This window comes from Calliphora vicina, chromosome 1 (genome assembly GCF_958450345.1).
Source record: "Calliphora vicina chromosome 1, idCalVici1.1, whole genome shotgun sequence".
Classification (NCBI taxonomy): domain Eukaryota; kingdom Metazoa; phylum Arthropoda; class Insecta; order Diptera; family Calliphoridae; genus Calliphora; species Calliphora vicina.
The window spans coordinates 52,776,379-52,792,810 of record NC_088780.1 but is presented as its reverse complement, the minus strand read 5'-3'; the positions used below and the strand labels follow the sequence as shown (position 1 = coordinate 52,792,810).

The following is a 16,432-nucleotide window of genomic DNA, read 5'->3' as shown; positions in this document are numbered from 1 at the left end:
TCATATAACCAATATGTATATTAAATTTTCTCAGAAACAGTTTCGTATTTAATGCAATAAAATTGTATTTCTATAGATACTGTCAGCCGTGTTCCGTTATTATATCGTTGAGTTCGGTTTGAACTTTGAATCGATTGCATTTTTAAAATCCATAAATAAAAACTATCATTTTGGACAGGGATAAAACCAAGATTTAGAAACATAGTTCATAGTCAACGGGAAATTATTAATAAAATTGTGTATAATACTGCCAATGCCAGGAGACCTGCCGCTCCTTGCTTAAAATAAAAAAAAACTCCCAGCAGTTAAGCAAGTAGTCAGTGTATCCCTTATAGACAGTAATTGTCATTAATGTCTGTTTCTTTGACGGACTCCAATTCATATATTTTGCACTCTTTGTAGTGCAATTGGTTACTTAATACAGCGTGAAGACAATTTTCACTTAAGTGTCTCTAAGTAATCTAGAGTGTAGTCACTTTATTTTGTACTGCACTTGTTTGTGAGTAATTCGAACAAACTCGATTTATACACATTGTGTTGGTATAATTCTCAATCAGTTTATTTTCTTTTTGCTTAAGTATTCTAACATCCAATGTAAACTAGCGTGAAGTCAATTGCCACTTTAGTGTCTGTAAGTAACTTAGAAAGAAGTAATATATTGGAGAGTAGTCAAAATGGTTTGTTTACAAGCTATCGGTTATGGAACTGTCTATTAGATGTCTTTTTAACTGACTATTTGAGGTCAATTAGCACCCGTAATTAGCCAGTTATGTAGTAAGTAAAGTAACAGAATCTACGTAACCGGTACGTGTATCCAATGCGTTTACTACTTTGGACCAGCTATCAGACAGTCTCATTGTAATCTAAAAGGGTCAAGTGACACCCTGATTAGGACATGCATGTGTTAAAATTACTAGTCGCGTAGCTAGTTATGTAACTATGTGATTGTCTTCCTAAATGATGGATAAAGTCACTAGTTCGCGATAGTCTCTTAGAACAGCTGGGTATTATTTGAAGCGAGATTAGTATTATAAGTATGCTGAAATTTTGCATTCTAGGTATTTTGGGAGCTTCAATAATCTTCCAAAATATCAAAAATCTAGTAATTTCCCGGCATTTTTCGGGATAAACAATCTCAAATCTGGCTGGACAAAATTATTAAAATTTGTGTTTTCAGAATAAAGCACTAAACACATATAAGTACTACAACTGCCTACAAATTAAACAACTACGAATGACTTAACCAGCTGACATTGAAGTTTAACTTTCAACGTCGCACAGTGGGGGATCTGAAAAAAATTATACAGAAAATAAGAAAAAGATAAATAGTGTATTTATGTTTTTCTGAAAGACAACACTTCGGGAAATATTATAAAAGCAAAATAATATCAAAATTCGTATTATTGCGTGGTCCAGACAGAGTCTTCCGAAGTAGACCTATTTTTTATATAAATTTCAACTTTAGACAACTTTTTCTTGTAGATCTCGTCTAGTAGATTCCACATATATATAAATCTTTGAAATCGGATCGCAAACTTTTGGCATCATTTTTAATTTTTGATATACCCGAGGTGACCCAATTTGGGGCATTGTGGCTCGGTTCCCCCTAGGTGTATAAGCCCAATTTCAAAACTAAAGCTTATCAACACCTCGTTTAGAAGTTACAGAGATTTGTTTCCACTTTTTGCAGATCCCCCACTGTGCGTCGCACAGAAGAACATTTTACTAGAAAACCTGGCCAAAATTATTAGATGTGTTTTTTGAGTTAAATTATGGATATTTTTAGTTAGATTAATTAGGCTCAAAGACGAACCCAACTGATTTTGGTTGAAATTCAAGTTTAAAAATCGGCACGTTTGGCGAGAAATTGCCTCATCTGACAGCACTGCTCACTGTATTTTATATTTCATTGAAATTTTTCTTTTTCGCGGCCGACCATATTCTGACACAGATACAATATTCGCCGACGCAAATACATCATTTGACATTTTCTCTCATAAAAACAACTCTTGTTTTTTTTAAACATAAAGCAATTTAACATAATGTTTAAAGTTTAACTATAGTTAATTTTAAATTATTATAAAAAAAAACTAAAAACCAATAATTATATTGTTAAAAATCATCATCAATGACAATACATACAGCAAAAAACATAAAAGCTTGTTTGAAAAAAAACTACATAAACAATAATGAATGTAATGTACAAGTATGTATGAATTTGTGAATGTATGTACGATGTAATATGTACTCGTACATACATATTTGCCACTACCAACAACCATTCATTGTTTATTTTAATTTTTTTTTTGTTATTCAAAGTTTTTACCCTCAATAAAAACTCTACAAAACATTTAAACAGATAGACAAACGAACAGACGGACAGACAATTGAACAACAAGCCAGCAAAAAAAAAAAAAGTTAAATTGAAAATTATGCCATGTAATGAAATGCAGACAGATGAACGGTCGGAAGGACGGACAGATAGACAATCAGAAAAATATATAAAAATACATTTAAAGAATGAGCGCAGCAAAAATATGAACAAATGAATGGATGGATCGTTGCATGGATAACATTTCAATTAAAACCCAGTTCAATTAAGCATTGTATGAGTGAGTAGAAGTTTAACAGCAACAAAAACAACAACAACATCAACAACAAAATGACACTTTGAAAACAAACAACAAAAACAACTAAGTCTGCACAAAAAGTGCATGAAAATATTCATGAAATTTAAAAATACCAACTACTTTCATAAAAAAGAGTAATTGAGTGCTTTTATAATGAAATTTAAGAGTACGAATATAAAAGAGAGATTTTTAGTAATAGACTAAAATTCTCTTTCAATTTATTCGAAAATTTAATTGAGTTAATAAATACGTGACTCTATTCTCCTATCAGGGATGTAAAACTGAGATTTCGAAAAGGTTTAATCACAAGCATACTTTATTAAAAATGAAAGTACCAAATTATTGTATGCTAAGTGTTATCAAACTAAATGGGGATGAAATTTTGCAAATTCTGACATGCAGGACTTCAAAAATTTCAATCTCAGAATCCAGGGGTAGTTTTCAATCTCAGAATCCACTGTACTTTTTATGTTTATGCACAGGAGACAACATTTATGATTCAGAAATAGTGTTTTAAAATGCTGGACTTTGACTACTGCCGGGATATATATCCAGTTTTAAGTGCTGATTACCTAAATACTCAATACTTTTACACCACTATACAGAAAAAATATATTGGGTGTATAATTTAAAAATCGTTGTAATGATGGGCGAATTTAATGCACAGATAGGCTCCGACAACACAGGACGAGAACAAATTATGGGTAAACACGCAATTGGAAGGATGACTGAGAACGGTAGGTTCTTCACCGAAGCATGCGGCAATACTAATCTTTTGATAGGTGGAACTTTATTCCCTCACAGGAAAGTACACAAGATAACGTGGGTGTCGCCTGACAATGAGACGGAAAACTAAATTGACCACATAGCTATCAGCAGGACCTGGCGCAGTAGCATTCTTGATGTGCGTTCTAAAAGGGGGGCTGATTGCAACTCGGATCATCACCTAGTTTTTGGAAGCTTACGGATTAGGGTTGCTGCCATCCGTAAACCTGAATCTACTGCGCGAAGGTATGATATAGCTAAGTTGAAAGATCCTCAAACTCTTAACGCCTACAGGGAAGAACTAAGAGCTGGACTAGCTATGCAACAATCTCATCCTTCCTCTGAGTGGCCAACAGTTAAAAGTAATTTTGTTGATGCTTCGAGTAATCACATCGGTCTTAAAGTACCTAGGAAAACCCATTGGATGTCTAATGCCACCTGGAACCTCATTCTTGAAAGAAAGGCCCAAAAGGAAAAATTAAACGCAGCCAAAACATTCGGTGAGAAATCGTCGCTAAAAAATATATACGCACAACAAGATAAGCTGGTCAAGCGTAGCGCCCGAAATTATAAGAGAATGTGGTACAATAAACTTGCATCGGATGCACAAAAAGCCTCAGCGGAGCATAGATCCAAGGATCTTTATAGCATCACCAAGAAACTAACTGGAAGAAACTTTTCGAATACCAGACCACTGAGAAACGCCGAAGGCGAACTCACAACATCTGCGAGAGAATAACTGGAAACGGCATTATTCCAATATGCTCTCCTTAACAACTTCTTACCACCAAGATATATGCAATTGTGTTTCCCATGAAATAGGGCAAGATATCTCCATTAAATGCCCAGATATCGCAGAAGTTATGGATGCTGTAAATCACCTAAAAACTAATAAGGTCCCTGGAGCCGACAACAAATCGCCCGAGATGCTTAAAGCCGACCCCCATACTACAGCGAACATATTGCTTCCCCTTATTCAGAACTTCTGGCTCACTCATGAACTCGATCCAAATTTGAAGGAAGGGTTTATAGTAAATATCCCCAAAAAGGGTGACCTGACAAACTGCAAGAACTGGCGGGGCATTACCATCCTAAGTGCAGTGAATAAGATCATGGCGCAAATCATTAACCGGAGAATATCCGACACTGTACTAAGGGATCTAAGGCCCGAACAAGCTGGCTTCCGGAACTAAAAATCCTGTGCAGACCACATCAATAGTCTACGAATAAGTATAGAGCAATCTACGGAACTTCGCTCTCCACTTTATTTGCTGTTTATCGACTTTGAAAAAGCATTCGATACATTGAATCAAAATTCCATATGGAACGCACTTGCTTACCCAATCTCTTTATCGTAATGTTAAATGTCGTGTTGTCCACAATAACGCACTCAGCAGTAGTTTTGATGTTGTAGCTGGTGTCCGCAAGGGTTGCGTGCTGTCTCCCTTGCTTTTTAACATCGTGCTAGATGTTATAGTTCGCAATGCTACTCAAGCTAATAGAGGTATAAACTGGGGTATTAACCAACAACTCGAGAGCCTCGAGTACAGATGATATATGCCTCCTGTCACACAGCTATAAGGATATGGCATCAAAACTTAAATGCATCGAAACCGAGGCCATAAAAGCTGGACTAAAAATAAACATAAATAAGAGTAAGGTAATGCGCTGCAATACAGTAAGCACCAACAAGTTCCGTAAAGGCAACACTGAACTAGAAGAAGTCTCGTCATTTTGTCACCTAGGCAGCATCAAACAAACACTGGTGGCTCCACCTAATGGCTCTGGATTGGTCACACGCTGCGCAGGCCTTCAGATGACACTGCTAAAGTTGCCATTGACTGGAACCCACAGGGTAGGACACGAAGAGTAGGCAGACCGTTACACACATGGCGTCGGCAACTGAACATCGAAGTCAGCTGTAGTGATCTAAGCTGGAGAGAAGTAAAGCAACTTTTTTGGCAGCGACTTTTAAATATTCTGTTGCAGGTCGGATGTAGATTTGGTTCATGAATGGACGAAATATTCATCTACTCTACTCATGCAAAAAGTGAGATTTTACAGAAAATATTGCGAAAATTATGTTATAAAAAAGAGCGTTTACTAAATTTATCGGTATTTGGAGTCCAATTATTATATGCCATATTTTCAAAATCTTGGCGCCAAGTGATAATTTTATATGTGGTTTTAAATATTTTTTTAATCTTTCATGCGGTTTTATTACTTATTTTCATGATTTATTCTCATAAATAATCACAGTTTAGAAGAAGTGTGTTTGTTAGCGACTTAAAAGTTCTTAAATAAGGACTTTTATAAATAAAAAGGAGGATCCATGTGAAGCGGGCAGCAGTCGGATTTACCATCTCCGACATAAAATATCCAATATGTTGCTCATAACAGTGACTTTTTCAATGGAAGCTCTTCCGATGTAAAAATATCGTGATTTGAAAATTGAAAAATTTGTTAAAATTGTCTAAAATTATACACACATAATTGTCCATAACTTTGAAACTACTCAAAGACCAGCATAATTTTTGATTTGTCCTTAAAATGTTTTTTATGAAATTGTTTACTTCCAAAAGGTTAAAGGTCAATTTTAGGAGTATATATTTCAATGTAAAATATATCAAAGTCGCGGTGTTAAAAATTCAAAAAGAACATGGGATGAGGACACTTAAACTCTCTACTATATTCGTTCATGATGATTTTGATGGAGATTCGATTAGTTCAGGAGTTATAAGGAAAAACGTTATTAAAAGTGCGTTTTTTCATATAAATTCATATACAAATTTATTAATGTATTAATCATGACTCCATTTAGAGTTTATTACATTCGATTTTAAACATGTGTAAAAGATTTCCGAAAAAGGTAAATTTGTTCCTGTTAAAGTAAATTGTTTCATTTGCTGAAATTGTATTTATATATGTAGGTTTTTTAGAAGATTGACACAGAACTAGTTCCGTAACTTAATGCAAAAGACATCTGTCATTTATATTACAAAAATGGACTCGTTTTATTCATATATGTATTTCGTGTAAGTAAATGATAGATCTGAAAATTTCCCAAGTCTTCGATAGTGTGTGTGGTAAAATTTTATTAAAAGTTATTTAATACTTTTGAATCTCATAATTACTTCCCTTAATTTAGATTAAGCTTTCTAATTGATCTTGATATAATACTTGAATGGGGAGGTGTGTAAAACATCTATTTTAATCATGTTATCAAAGAGTATTGATAAATTAAATCCCAATGTTCGATCATTACTACTATGTTTTACATTTTAATGGAATCTTTTTCGATACCGAAGGTTTAAAAACTCTTTAAAAAGCGATCACTCAATTCTCTCAATTCTTTGAAATAAAATAACATATTCCTTTTTTCCGTGCTGGTTCCGCCCAAATAAAAGACTGTGGAGTGGAGTTACATGAAAAACGAACCAAATAAATCAGTTACATTATTTTCCATCCCTGGTTGGAGCTGTTAAAGTTTTTGTTTCTCCTCTTTTATTGGAAGCATGTGCTTTACTCAAAAGCACGAATATTTATAGAATTATGTTGTTGTAGTTGTTGTTTTTTTTGAGCTTTTGTTGGTATCATAGCTGTTAAAATGTATGTATGTTTGAATGTTGAACAAGAACATTTGTATTTATTCATTTATGTATGAATGTTTGATTTGATACCAGTTGATTGTGTTCGTTTATTTATTTCTTAACATGCATTCATCCAGTCATCCGTCCGTCCATCCATCCATTCATCCAACCAATAACGATAAAAACTTGTCTGCAAAAGTAGGCGGAGTGCATTTGACGCGTTTTTATTAGCAGCACTTACTTACTAGAGTGTAGTAGCAAAAGTAGTAGTATGTAGTTAGTATTAGCCACCGTAATCGGAGTATCTTTTCAAGAAAACCCCATCATACAATTTACTCTTGGATTTATATTAATGTTTTTTTTTCCATTCTTTCTGCAGTGTGTAGTTTGTTGTCTTTTTACAGTTGTTCATCGATTCCCTTCGAATGTAAAAAATTATGCATTTTTTTTTGCAATTGAGAGCAAAATTTTTAAGTTTGTAAATTTAAATTTCAATTAATTCATGATTTTAAGGTATTAAGGACCGTTATTTTTTCATTTGTGTTTTAAAGTTTGGAATTAAAAATTATCTTATTAAGGTGAAATTGTATAAATACACAGATAAATAAGTACACAGATCAAACCGTTTTGGTTGTTATTAATAAATTTATAGCTAATCAAATTATTCAGTTATAATGACCGAATTTTTCTGTTGTGGCTGGCAAATTAAAGTTGGGGTGACAAAAGTAGTAATTCTTATTTGGCGATTTTGGTGATTAATTTTTTTTATGGGCCTCCAAAGATTCTAAAAATCAGTGTGGCCTCAAAACAAGGTGTCATCAATATTTAGCAAACATGTAGCTACAGTAAATCTGAACAACTCTTGTGAACAATCTGAACCTGTCTAGGCATTCTAAATAGCTCATGAAGATCACTTTGTACTTTAAACATTTTCGTTTTTACTATTTTTTGATGCTAAAACAAAGATTTTTGATAAAATAGTATGATCAAGTCCACACTTCTATGTTGTTATGTATTAATTACTCGGATGAGGTGTTGTCGAGGTGATTTACAAATGCTTCGCTTTAAATTTCAGCTTATTAGGATCAGAGGCCTACGAAGCGAAACAACGGTAAATCAACTCGACATCAGCTCAGCCGAGTAATTGATACATCACAATATAAATATTAAAATCTTGTATACCCACCATCAGTATGTGACAATAAAATATTTTCAGTTATAGGGGTTCTGTCAATTATGGACCGATCCATACAAAGATTTAGGTTCATATGAAACTTGTTTATGTCCAATTTTATCACGATATTAATTATTATAAGGCAAATATGAATGTTCAAGTTATTTTCTGAGGAGGACAGTACAATTTCAGAGTACTTAGAAGTAATTTGTGCCACATTTTCTCAGAATTTTTTGATGATGCACAGAGAAAACTGATTCGTAGTAATCATTTGATTCGGTTGCATACACAGAATTTTTCAGTTCTATCAACAGAAAGTCAGTTGATAAAGAAGAATTTCTGTTGAAGCAACCAAAATTTTGTTACCCCTTCTAAAACATGGGACCGTTGTTGGAATAGTAGCCGTTAGATATCTCAGTAGGTCATTAAGTTTAGACACACCTACCTCACCAAGGTTGGTCAATATTTAGTTGCCCAGAAATGTATGACTTTTCACACTAAGGGTTGGTCGTTCACAGAGTAGGTTTTTCCCTATCATTACAGTTACGACAATGGTAGTTAAAAGGGAGCCCAAGTCGATTTGCCAGCTTAAGCCTAACGTCCATTGTCCCGTTAATACTGCCAGCAACCTTGATGTATCCCTTGCATAGTCAGTTGCATAGTTCGAAGAGGGCCACCCTACATGTATCTAAGTTGCGGCATCTATTCTCAGCCTTTATAAGAAAGTTTCCGAACATAATACTTTTAATAGTCCCGAGTGGAATAGCTACTGAAACCGCATTGGAGATATCGAAAGTAGAATCCCATTCTGGATAATTCGTCTGCCTGTTCATTGCCATAGCAGGGACAAAAACTAAAGTAATGTCAGATAGACGGCCTAGCCTTGATAGAGCATTCTTACATTGTCTGACAAATGAAGATGAAGTTATATAGGCATTCAGTGAGAGTAGTGCCGCCTGACTGTTGACAAATCTACCAATATTTCCGCGAGTATTATAGTCATGTAGTGTATTACAAGCTATCTTAATTGCAATCACAGAAAACACCGGAACCAATACCACAGCTTATTTTAAACCCGTGTGTATATATCCTGGTGTCATATTCATATACGAGATTCCCACTACACCACTCACTCGTGGATGAAATTAAGACCTTGAGCACCCTATCAAAACCTGAAAATGGATTAATATAGTCCGAAGGTTGGTGTTCGATCGAAGGTCATATGTTCTCGATATCCAATCTCCAGATGCGTTAAGCTTCGTTGCGCGGCAGGCAAAGGTGTCCACTATGTGAAGGTATATTGAAGGACTAGTTCTTAGTACGCCAGTCATGGCAATGCAAGCTGATCTCTGGAATTTATATAGTTGGTCTACAAGATAGTTCCTTATAGTTGCATACAAGAGATCCAAAAGTATGAATATGACGTAATATAGCCCAATACATCCATTTAACTATGTTGGGACTAATTCCCCATTTGTTACCAAACATCTTATGACAGGTGTATTAGGCCATCGTTGCCCTATTAACTCTGGGTGGAGTATTCAGTTTCCATGATAATTTAGAGTCCAGATATTTTGCATTATTTGATTTTCCCCAAGACCACTTTCCGTGGCATAATTGTCGAGAAACCCAAGAGCATTAGACATAATATTACTAATCACATCCGGAAAAATACTTGATTAAAGTATCACCACATCGTCTACATAAGCAACAACTTGTATGCCTCGAGTTAATAACGATAAGCCATAGCAGTGGAATATTTTATTCCTTAAATGTCCTTTTTGAAAGGACTTTTTTGATTTTTTCGAAAAAAGGGGTTAAATTGTCCCCTAAACAGAGAAGATAGAGGGTTAAGATCTTCCACAAAAATTATCCCCATAAAATTCCACAATGTAACTCTGATAATAAGAATTCTCTCAGATATTAATTTACAACATTTTTTTCAGTTAGTATAATGCTACCTTCAATCAAATAATTAAAACTTTGATCCACTGTAAAAAAAATTCAGACCAGCTGGACTAAAAGTTTATTCTACAAAAATTATCTACTCAACATGCCCTTTTAGAATTATAGGTCGCTATTCTGTTCCAATCAAAAAGTCTCAATTTGTTGGACAGTGTAATTAAAGAAACTATTTTACGGTATTGAGGGATGTGATACTCTCAACATTTCTTCGCGAGATTTTCACTTTATTCGCTGGTTAATTATTGGACGAATAATTTATGGATCCTACATTGTTTTAAAGTCAATATATTTTTACTTTTTGAGTCATTCGAATTATTGGTAGTCAATCGGATGATTGATATCTTACTGAGTCGCAAAGATTATAATCCTATCTAAGAATATATCTATGAAAAAGAATATTATTTTGAATTCCTGATTTGAATGAAGTGTCGTTATTCTCAAAAGATATCAAATATTCTGTCACACATATTCAAATTAAATTATATCCTAAGAAAAAATGGTAAAAAGATGGCTCAGAGACTTCCAATTTTGTTACTTGTGCATCGAAAAATATTAAAGATATATTTCAACAGATTTCGAGAGTACGGTATCGCAAGCTGTTTCCGGTGTTTCAGAACTCATGGCACACAAACCTGCTGCCCTGCTGTAAGCGAGAGAGGAATGTCAAGCCCGCTCATATAATACCCTACACTGAGTAAATGAGCAAAAACGTGTTTCTTTTAAATCGCAATGAAATTAGGTGACATACATATGTATATAAAACTTATTTGGAGCGAAATTTTTGTAGATACCTATATAAATTTAACATTGATGATCGGTAAAGTCATATTTCGGGATTACATTTGTATCTTCAAAATTGGACTGCCAGCCTGACGTATATAGTTTAATCGACTCAGGAAATGAAACTGAGTCGTTCGGTTAGACTAATATTTTTGGGCGTTACAGAGATCAGCACAAACACATACTACCATAACTACTATGGTGGTTTAGGGCATAAAAAGCCAATAAAGGTATATTTCAAAATGTAGAAAATGATTTATAATGCGGCGGGAATCAAAAATAGAAAATCTTAAATCGAAGCCATTACTATTTGTCCAATACTTTTCATGTCTGCATATAAAAAAGGAGAAATTATTCAGTGTTACAGATCAAGTTAACAGTATTTGATGTTTCTTCTATAATGACATTTAAGGCCAATTTGTAGCATTTATCATAAAATGTTTAATATTTCAAAATGTTTCTTATATCTATAATTTTTTTAAGACATATTCAAACATAAAGCACCTGCAAATAAGTAATTTTTGCTAACTCCCTTAGATAATAATAAAAATGTGTAATAACAATTAAAATTTGTCAAATTAAAAGTCACGAATTCAATATTAAATTGTGTCTCTCCTACAACAAATTGATAAACCCCAAAAACAACAACATTATAAAATCAATTAAAACTTTAACCCTCAATACTGCAAAGTACAACAGACACTCCAACAGCAACAAGGAAAAAATAATGTTCATTAACAAAGTTTTTTTTTATAGTTTCTCTCTAACTCTGATAATTTTAACAAATTGCAATTTGTTACCGTAGACGCCCAATATGGACACAGAAAAAAAAAAATAAATAAAAATACACAAAAATAATAATGAAAATAAATAGGAAAATAAAAACAACTTAAACAAAAACGACAAAACCAAATAAAGTAATTAAATTGTAAGTGCTCGTGTTTCTCTATTTGTTATTTGTAGTTGCAATTGTTGAATTTGTATGGTAGATTTTAAATTGTTGAGAAAAAACAATGAACTAGAAACAAAAAATGTTTAAAAACTAAATAAAGAAAATTACATTTTGTATATTGAAGAAGAATAAAAGAACAAACAAAAAAAAAATGGAGTAAAACAAATGGATAGTTTATTAATCCAAACAACAAAATGAAAAACCATAATATCACAACACGTACAATACATATGGATGGATATACTACACAGATACACGAGCTTATATCCAGGCAATCATAGATACAAACAGTCATACACTCAGTCAAACAAATGAATAAAACAACAAAAATACTTTGCAACATTTACAAAATGTTTCGCATACTAGTTTTCGTATGTGATGGTATCTGCTGTTCATTAACTTTGAAAATAGAAAAATCAGAGGAAAAAAAAACGATGAATGCAAAAATATTTACTTATTGTGGGTTGGTAAGGAACGACTGCCAAAACTGAGCTACACAAATGTTCAATTCACAAATGATGTTGCACAGTGGTATAGAAAAAAATACGGGGAAATAAATATGTAACTTCTAAACGGTAAATCCGATTTGAATGAAATTTCTCATGCGCAAAGAGGAAGTGTTGTCGAGTTTAAGTTTTGAACTTGGACTTCATGGGCCAACAATTGTGCGAACAAGGGTCTTCAAAGTAGGACATCTCGGGTATGTTACATTTTTAAAATGATCTTATTTCTTCGTTTGTGTTCCGATTTCAAAACAAAATTGTCTCTTTCAGGTTAAGAGATATTCGCAATTGAAAAATAAATTTTTAACATTTTTACCCACCCTACTCCAGTTTTTTGATAACAGCGGATATAAATATTTCCCTTTATTGGAGCAACAACATATGTATGCGTCAAACAGAAAAAGAGTTGTTTAAAAATAATTACTAAGTCCAAATTTAAAAAAAATTTTAAAAAAGTCGATTTTTCGTTAATTTTTTGGGAAAAAAAGTACTTTTTTTCTTTTTAAGTTATCGCAAAAAATTTCTAAGAGGATGTATAAGGAATTTATACTTTATAAAAAACTAACTTTTTATTAAATATTTGAAATCAAAAAAAAATTGTTGATACCGAGGGGACCAGGTCCATTCAAAAACCGTAAAATTCAACTTTAGGGCAAAGATTCTAAAATCGCATATTCGATATCAAAATATCTGTGGTCATAAGCAATAACCACCTAAGTCAACTTAAGAAAGATTTGAGTTGTATATGCTACATTATTCTATTCATAGAACTGTATGTATACGTGAAATCACTACCTTCCTAACTTTCTTGTTTAAAAAATTATTAATTAGAAACATATTGTCCTAAGGAAGAGTAATGCATTTACAATAAGCGCCAACATATACTTAAGAAGCTTATAATGACTTTAGTTGTTATTGTATATTTTTCACGAAATAAATTTTCATAAATAAGAGATATTATGCCAAAAAACTAAAAATTCCCATTTTTGGGATTTTTCAACACTTTTTTGGGAATTGCGGGATTCTTGATTACAAAATTTAAAATTTGCATTTATTTTTCCATTTTCAATAAAAAAATCTATATAAATGTAAAATTTCATTAAAAAAAAATTCATAAATAAAAATTTTATTGCAATTTCAAAACTTTTTATCTATGCAAAAATTCAATAAAAACCATTTTTTCATGTTTTTCAAAAAAGTATACCATTTTTTTAATTGTCAAAAGCTATATACATTTTTGAAAAGTAACAATTCAAGTATTGATAATGTACAAAAACATTCAAAAACAAAGTCCCTCTCGAATAATCTACAAAACAATTCACTAGCAAACATTTTAGTTTCCGTTTTGGTACTATGTTTTAAAAAATTTGAGCTAGGTGGACATGATCCTGAATTCAAGTACAATATAAACGGGTTTTAAAATGAGTAACTAAACTAATTCTTTAGTAAATGAGTTATTCACTTTTTCTAAATTATTTAACGTATTATTGAACGTGGCTAATTTGAAGCCAGACAGTGCATGATTGACGAATTTATAAATACGAAAAAAGTTTTTTACCATTTTAAGCTAAGTACTCTGTTAAAAATTTCGTGCGAAATGCTGTGAACCTATCTATATATATAAAAGAGTAACATTACTGACTCACTGACTGACTGATTCATCATCGCACAGCCCAAACGACTGAAGCTAGAATCATGAAATTTTAACTGTGGGTTCCTCTCTCCCCAAAACGATTCGATAAGAAAGGATGTTTGGAAATTCGAACGTTTAGGGTGTAAAAAGGGTAAATTCGGTAACCTTATATCTTAAAAACTAATAAAGATACAAAAAAACTTAAAATTGCATGTTACTCTATTCAAAAAATAAGCTGACAGGTGTTTCGTACTTTTTCGAAATTCGAAACTTTTAGGGGAGAAAACGGGTAAAAACTGTATTTTGGTACTTTTTTTTCACCCTATGTATCTTTTAAACCAATAAACATAGAATCAAATTTTAAATCGTATTCTTTACTTATCAAAAAATAAAAAATATAAGTTTGGTACTTTTTGGAAATTCGAAACCTTAAGGGATAAAAAATGTGTTTATTTTTGGTACTTTTTCATAAAATATGTTTTTCTATAATTTGACATAGACATACGAATATTTTATTATGAGCTCCCACCACGTTACAGAAATAAAAAAGGTACCAAAAAGGGGATAAAATCGGGAAAATACATTATATTTGAAATTATTAAGCCAATTTTTTTAACGTTGGTTCCTGGATTCATACAAAAATTAACTAACAGGGTGTTATTTGGAACTCGAGTACCAAGGTGTATATTGGGCCAAATCCGGGTAAACAGTTTGGTACTTTTTTTAAAACATATTTATTCTTGGGCACATTAACACAGTTTTTAATATTTTGAGACATGCCTGTAGCATAAACAATTTTGGCAAAATGGAATATTTAAAATAAATTTCAAACTTGAGGGGTGTTCAAGGAAGAAAAGGGAAATTGGTACTTTTCTCCTAATGGTACTTTTTTAACATTTTAAATTATTTCAGTTATCGACATTAAAGTTAGCTGATATGTATCTGAGTGAAGTTAGTGTTAGGAATAGGGGATAATATTTAGGTACCAAAATGTGTGAACTGAACTATAGGTACTTTTTTGTTCTTCTAATGGTACTTTTTTGAAATTTCTATAACAATGGACTTAGAAACATGAAATTAAACATATATGGTCCTAAGTGAGTGAGAATTCTAGGGGGAGACATTTTAGTACTTTTTCTTTATTGGAATGGTACTTTTTGTAATTTCTTCACCAATGAACCTAGAAACATGAAATAAAGCTTATATATAAACCGAGTGAGTGGGAAACCACAAGTGTGGGTTTTTTGGTACTTTTTCTATATTCTAATGGTACTTTTTTGAATTTTCTATAACTATGAACTTAGAAACATGAAATTAAGCATACATGGTCCTAGGTGAGTGAGAATTCTAGGGGGAGACTTTTTGGTACTTTTTCTTTATTCCAATGGTACTTTCTTGAATTTTCTATAACAATGAACTTAGAAACATGAAATTAAGCATATATGGTCCTAAGTAAGTGAGAATTCTAGGGGGAGACTTTGTGATACTTTTTCTTTATTCGATTGGTACTTTTTGTAATTTCTTCACCAATGAACCTAGAAACATGAAATAAAGCTTATATGGAACCGAGTGAGTGGGAAACTACAAGTGGGTGCTTTTTGGTACTTTTTCTATATTCTAATGGTACTTTTTGAATTTACTATAATATAATGGACCTAGAAATATGAAATTAAGCGTATATGGTCCTAAGTGATTGAAAGTTCAAGCGGATACCTCATGGTACTTTTTGTTTATTCTAATGGTACTTTTTTTAATGTTCTATAGCAATGGACTTAAAAACATGAAATTAAGCATACATAGTCCTAAGTGAGTTAGAATTCTAGGGGGAGACTTTTTGGTACTTTTTCTTTATTCGAATGGTACTTTTTGTAATTTCTTCACCAATGAAGCCATAAAATTAATCTTATATGGACCCGAGTGAGTGGGAAAGCACAAGTGGGGGATTTTTGGTACTTTTTATATATTCTAATGGTACTTTTTTGAATTTCCTATAATAATGGATCTAGAGTTTCCAAAAAATCAAAGAATTTCAAAACCGCGGTTTCGGTTTTAAAAAATTAAAAACCGATCGGTTTCGGTTTTGTGATAATTGATTAAATATTAAGTATTATAGAAACAAAATTAGTTGGTAATATAGGAAATCATATACAAATCTAAAATTCAAACTTGACGGGTTATGGTTTAGTGAATATGTATATTGATATATACATATTTAGAGAAGGAGCTATCGGACCACTCATCTACATTGATCGAAAGACTTTATCTTTATTTATTTCTCGAATTTCAGAAACAATAAAATTTTTGTAAGACATTATTACTTATTTAAATTTGGAATTAAGAACAATTTTAAGCAATTTAATAAATTTAACTATATATTCGTTTTATTCGAATATTCTCCTCAAATTGTTCGAATTATTCGTTATTCGAAAATGGTAATTTT

The 16,432-nt window shown here is 32.3% G+C and overlaps 1 protein-coding gene across 1 annotated transcript; it reads left to right on the top strand.

Annotated features, from left to right (window-relative positions):
* Window positions 1–3,276: 3,276 nt before the first annotated feature.
* Window positions 3,277–4,134, top strand: LOC135964218 (craniofacial development protein 2-like). Its single transcript, XM_065516379.1, has 2 exons — window positions 3,277–3,452; window positions 3,510–4,134. The coding sequence occupies exons 1-2, from the start codon at window positions 3,277–3,279 to the stop codon at window positions 4,132–4,134; spliced, it is 801 nt and encodes a 266-aa protein (XP_065372451.1).
* The last annotated feature ends 12,298 nt before the right edge of the window (window positions 4,135–16,432 follow it).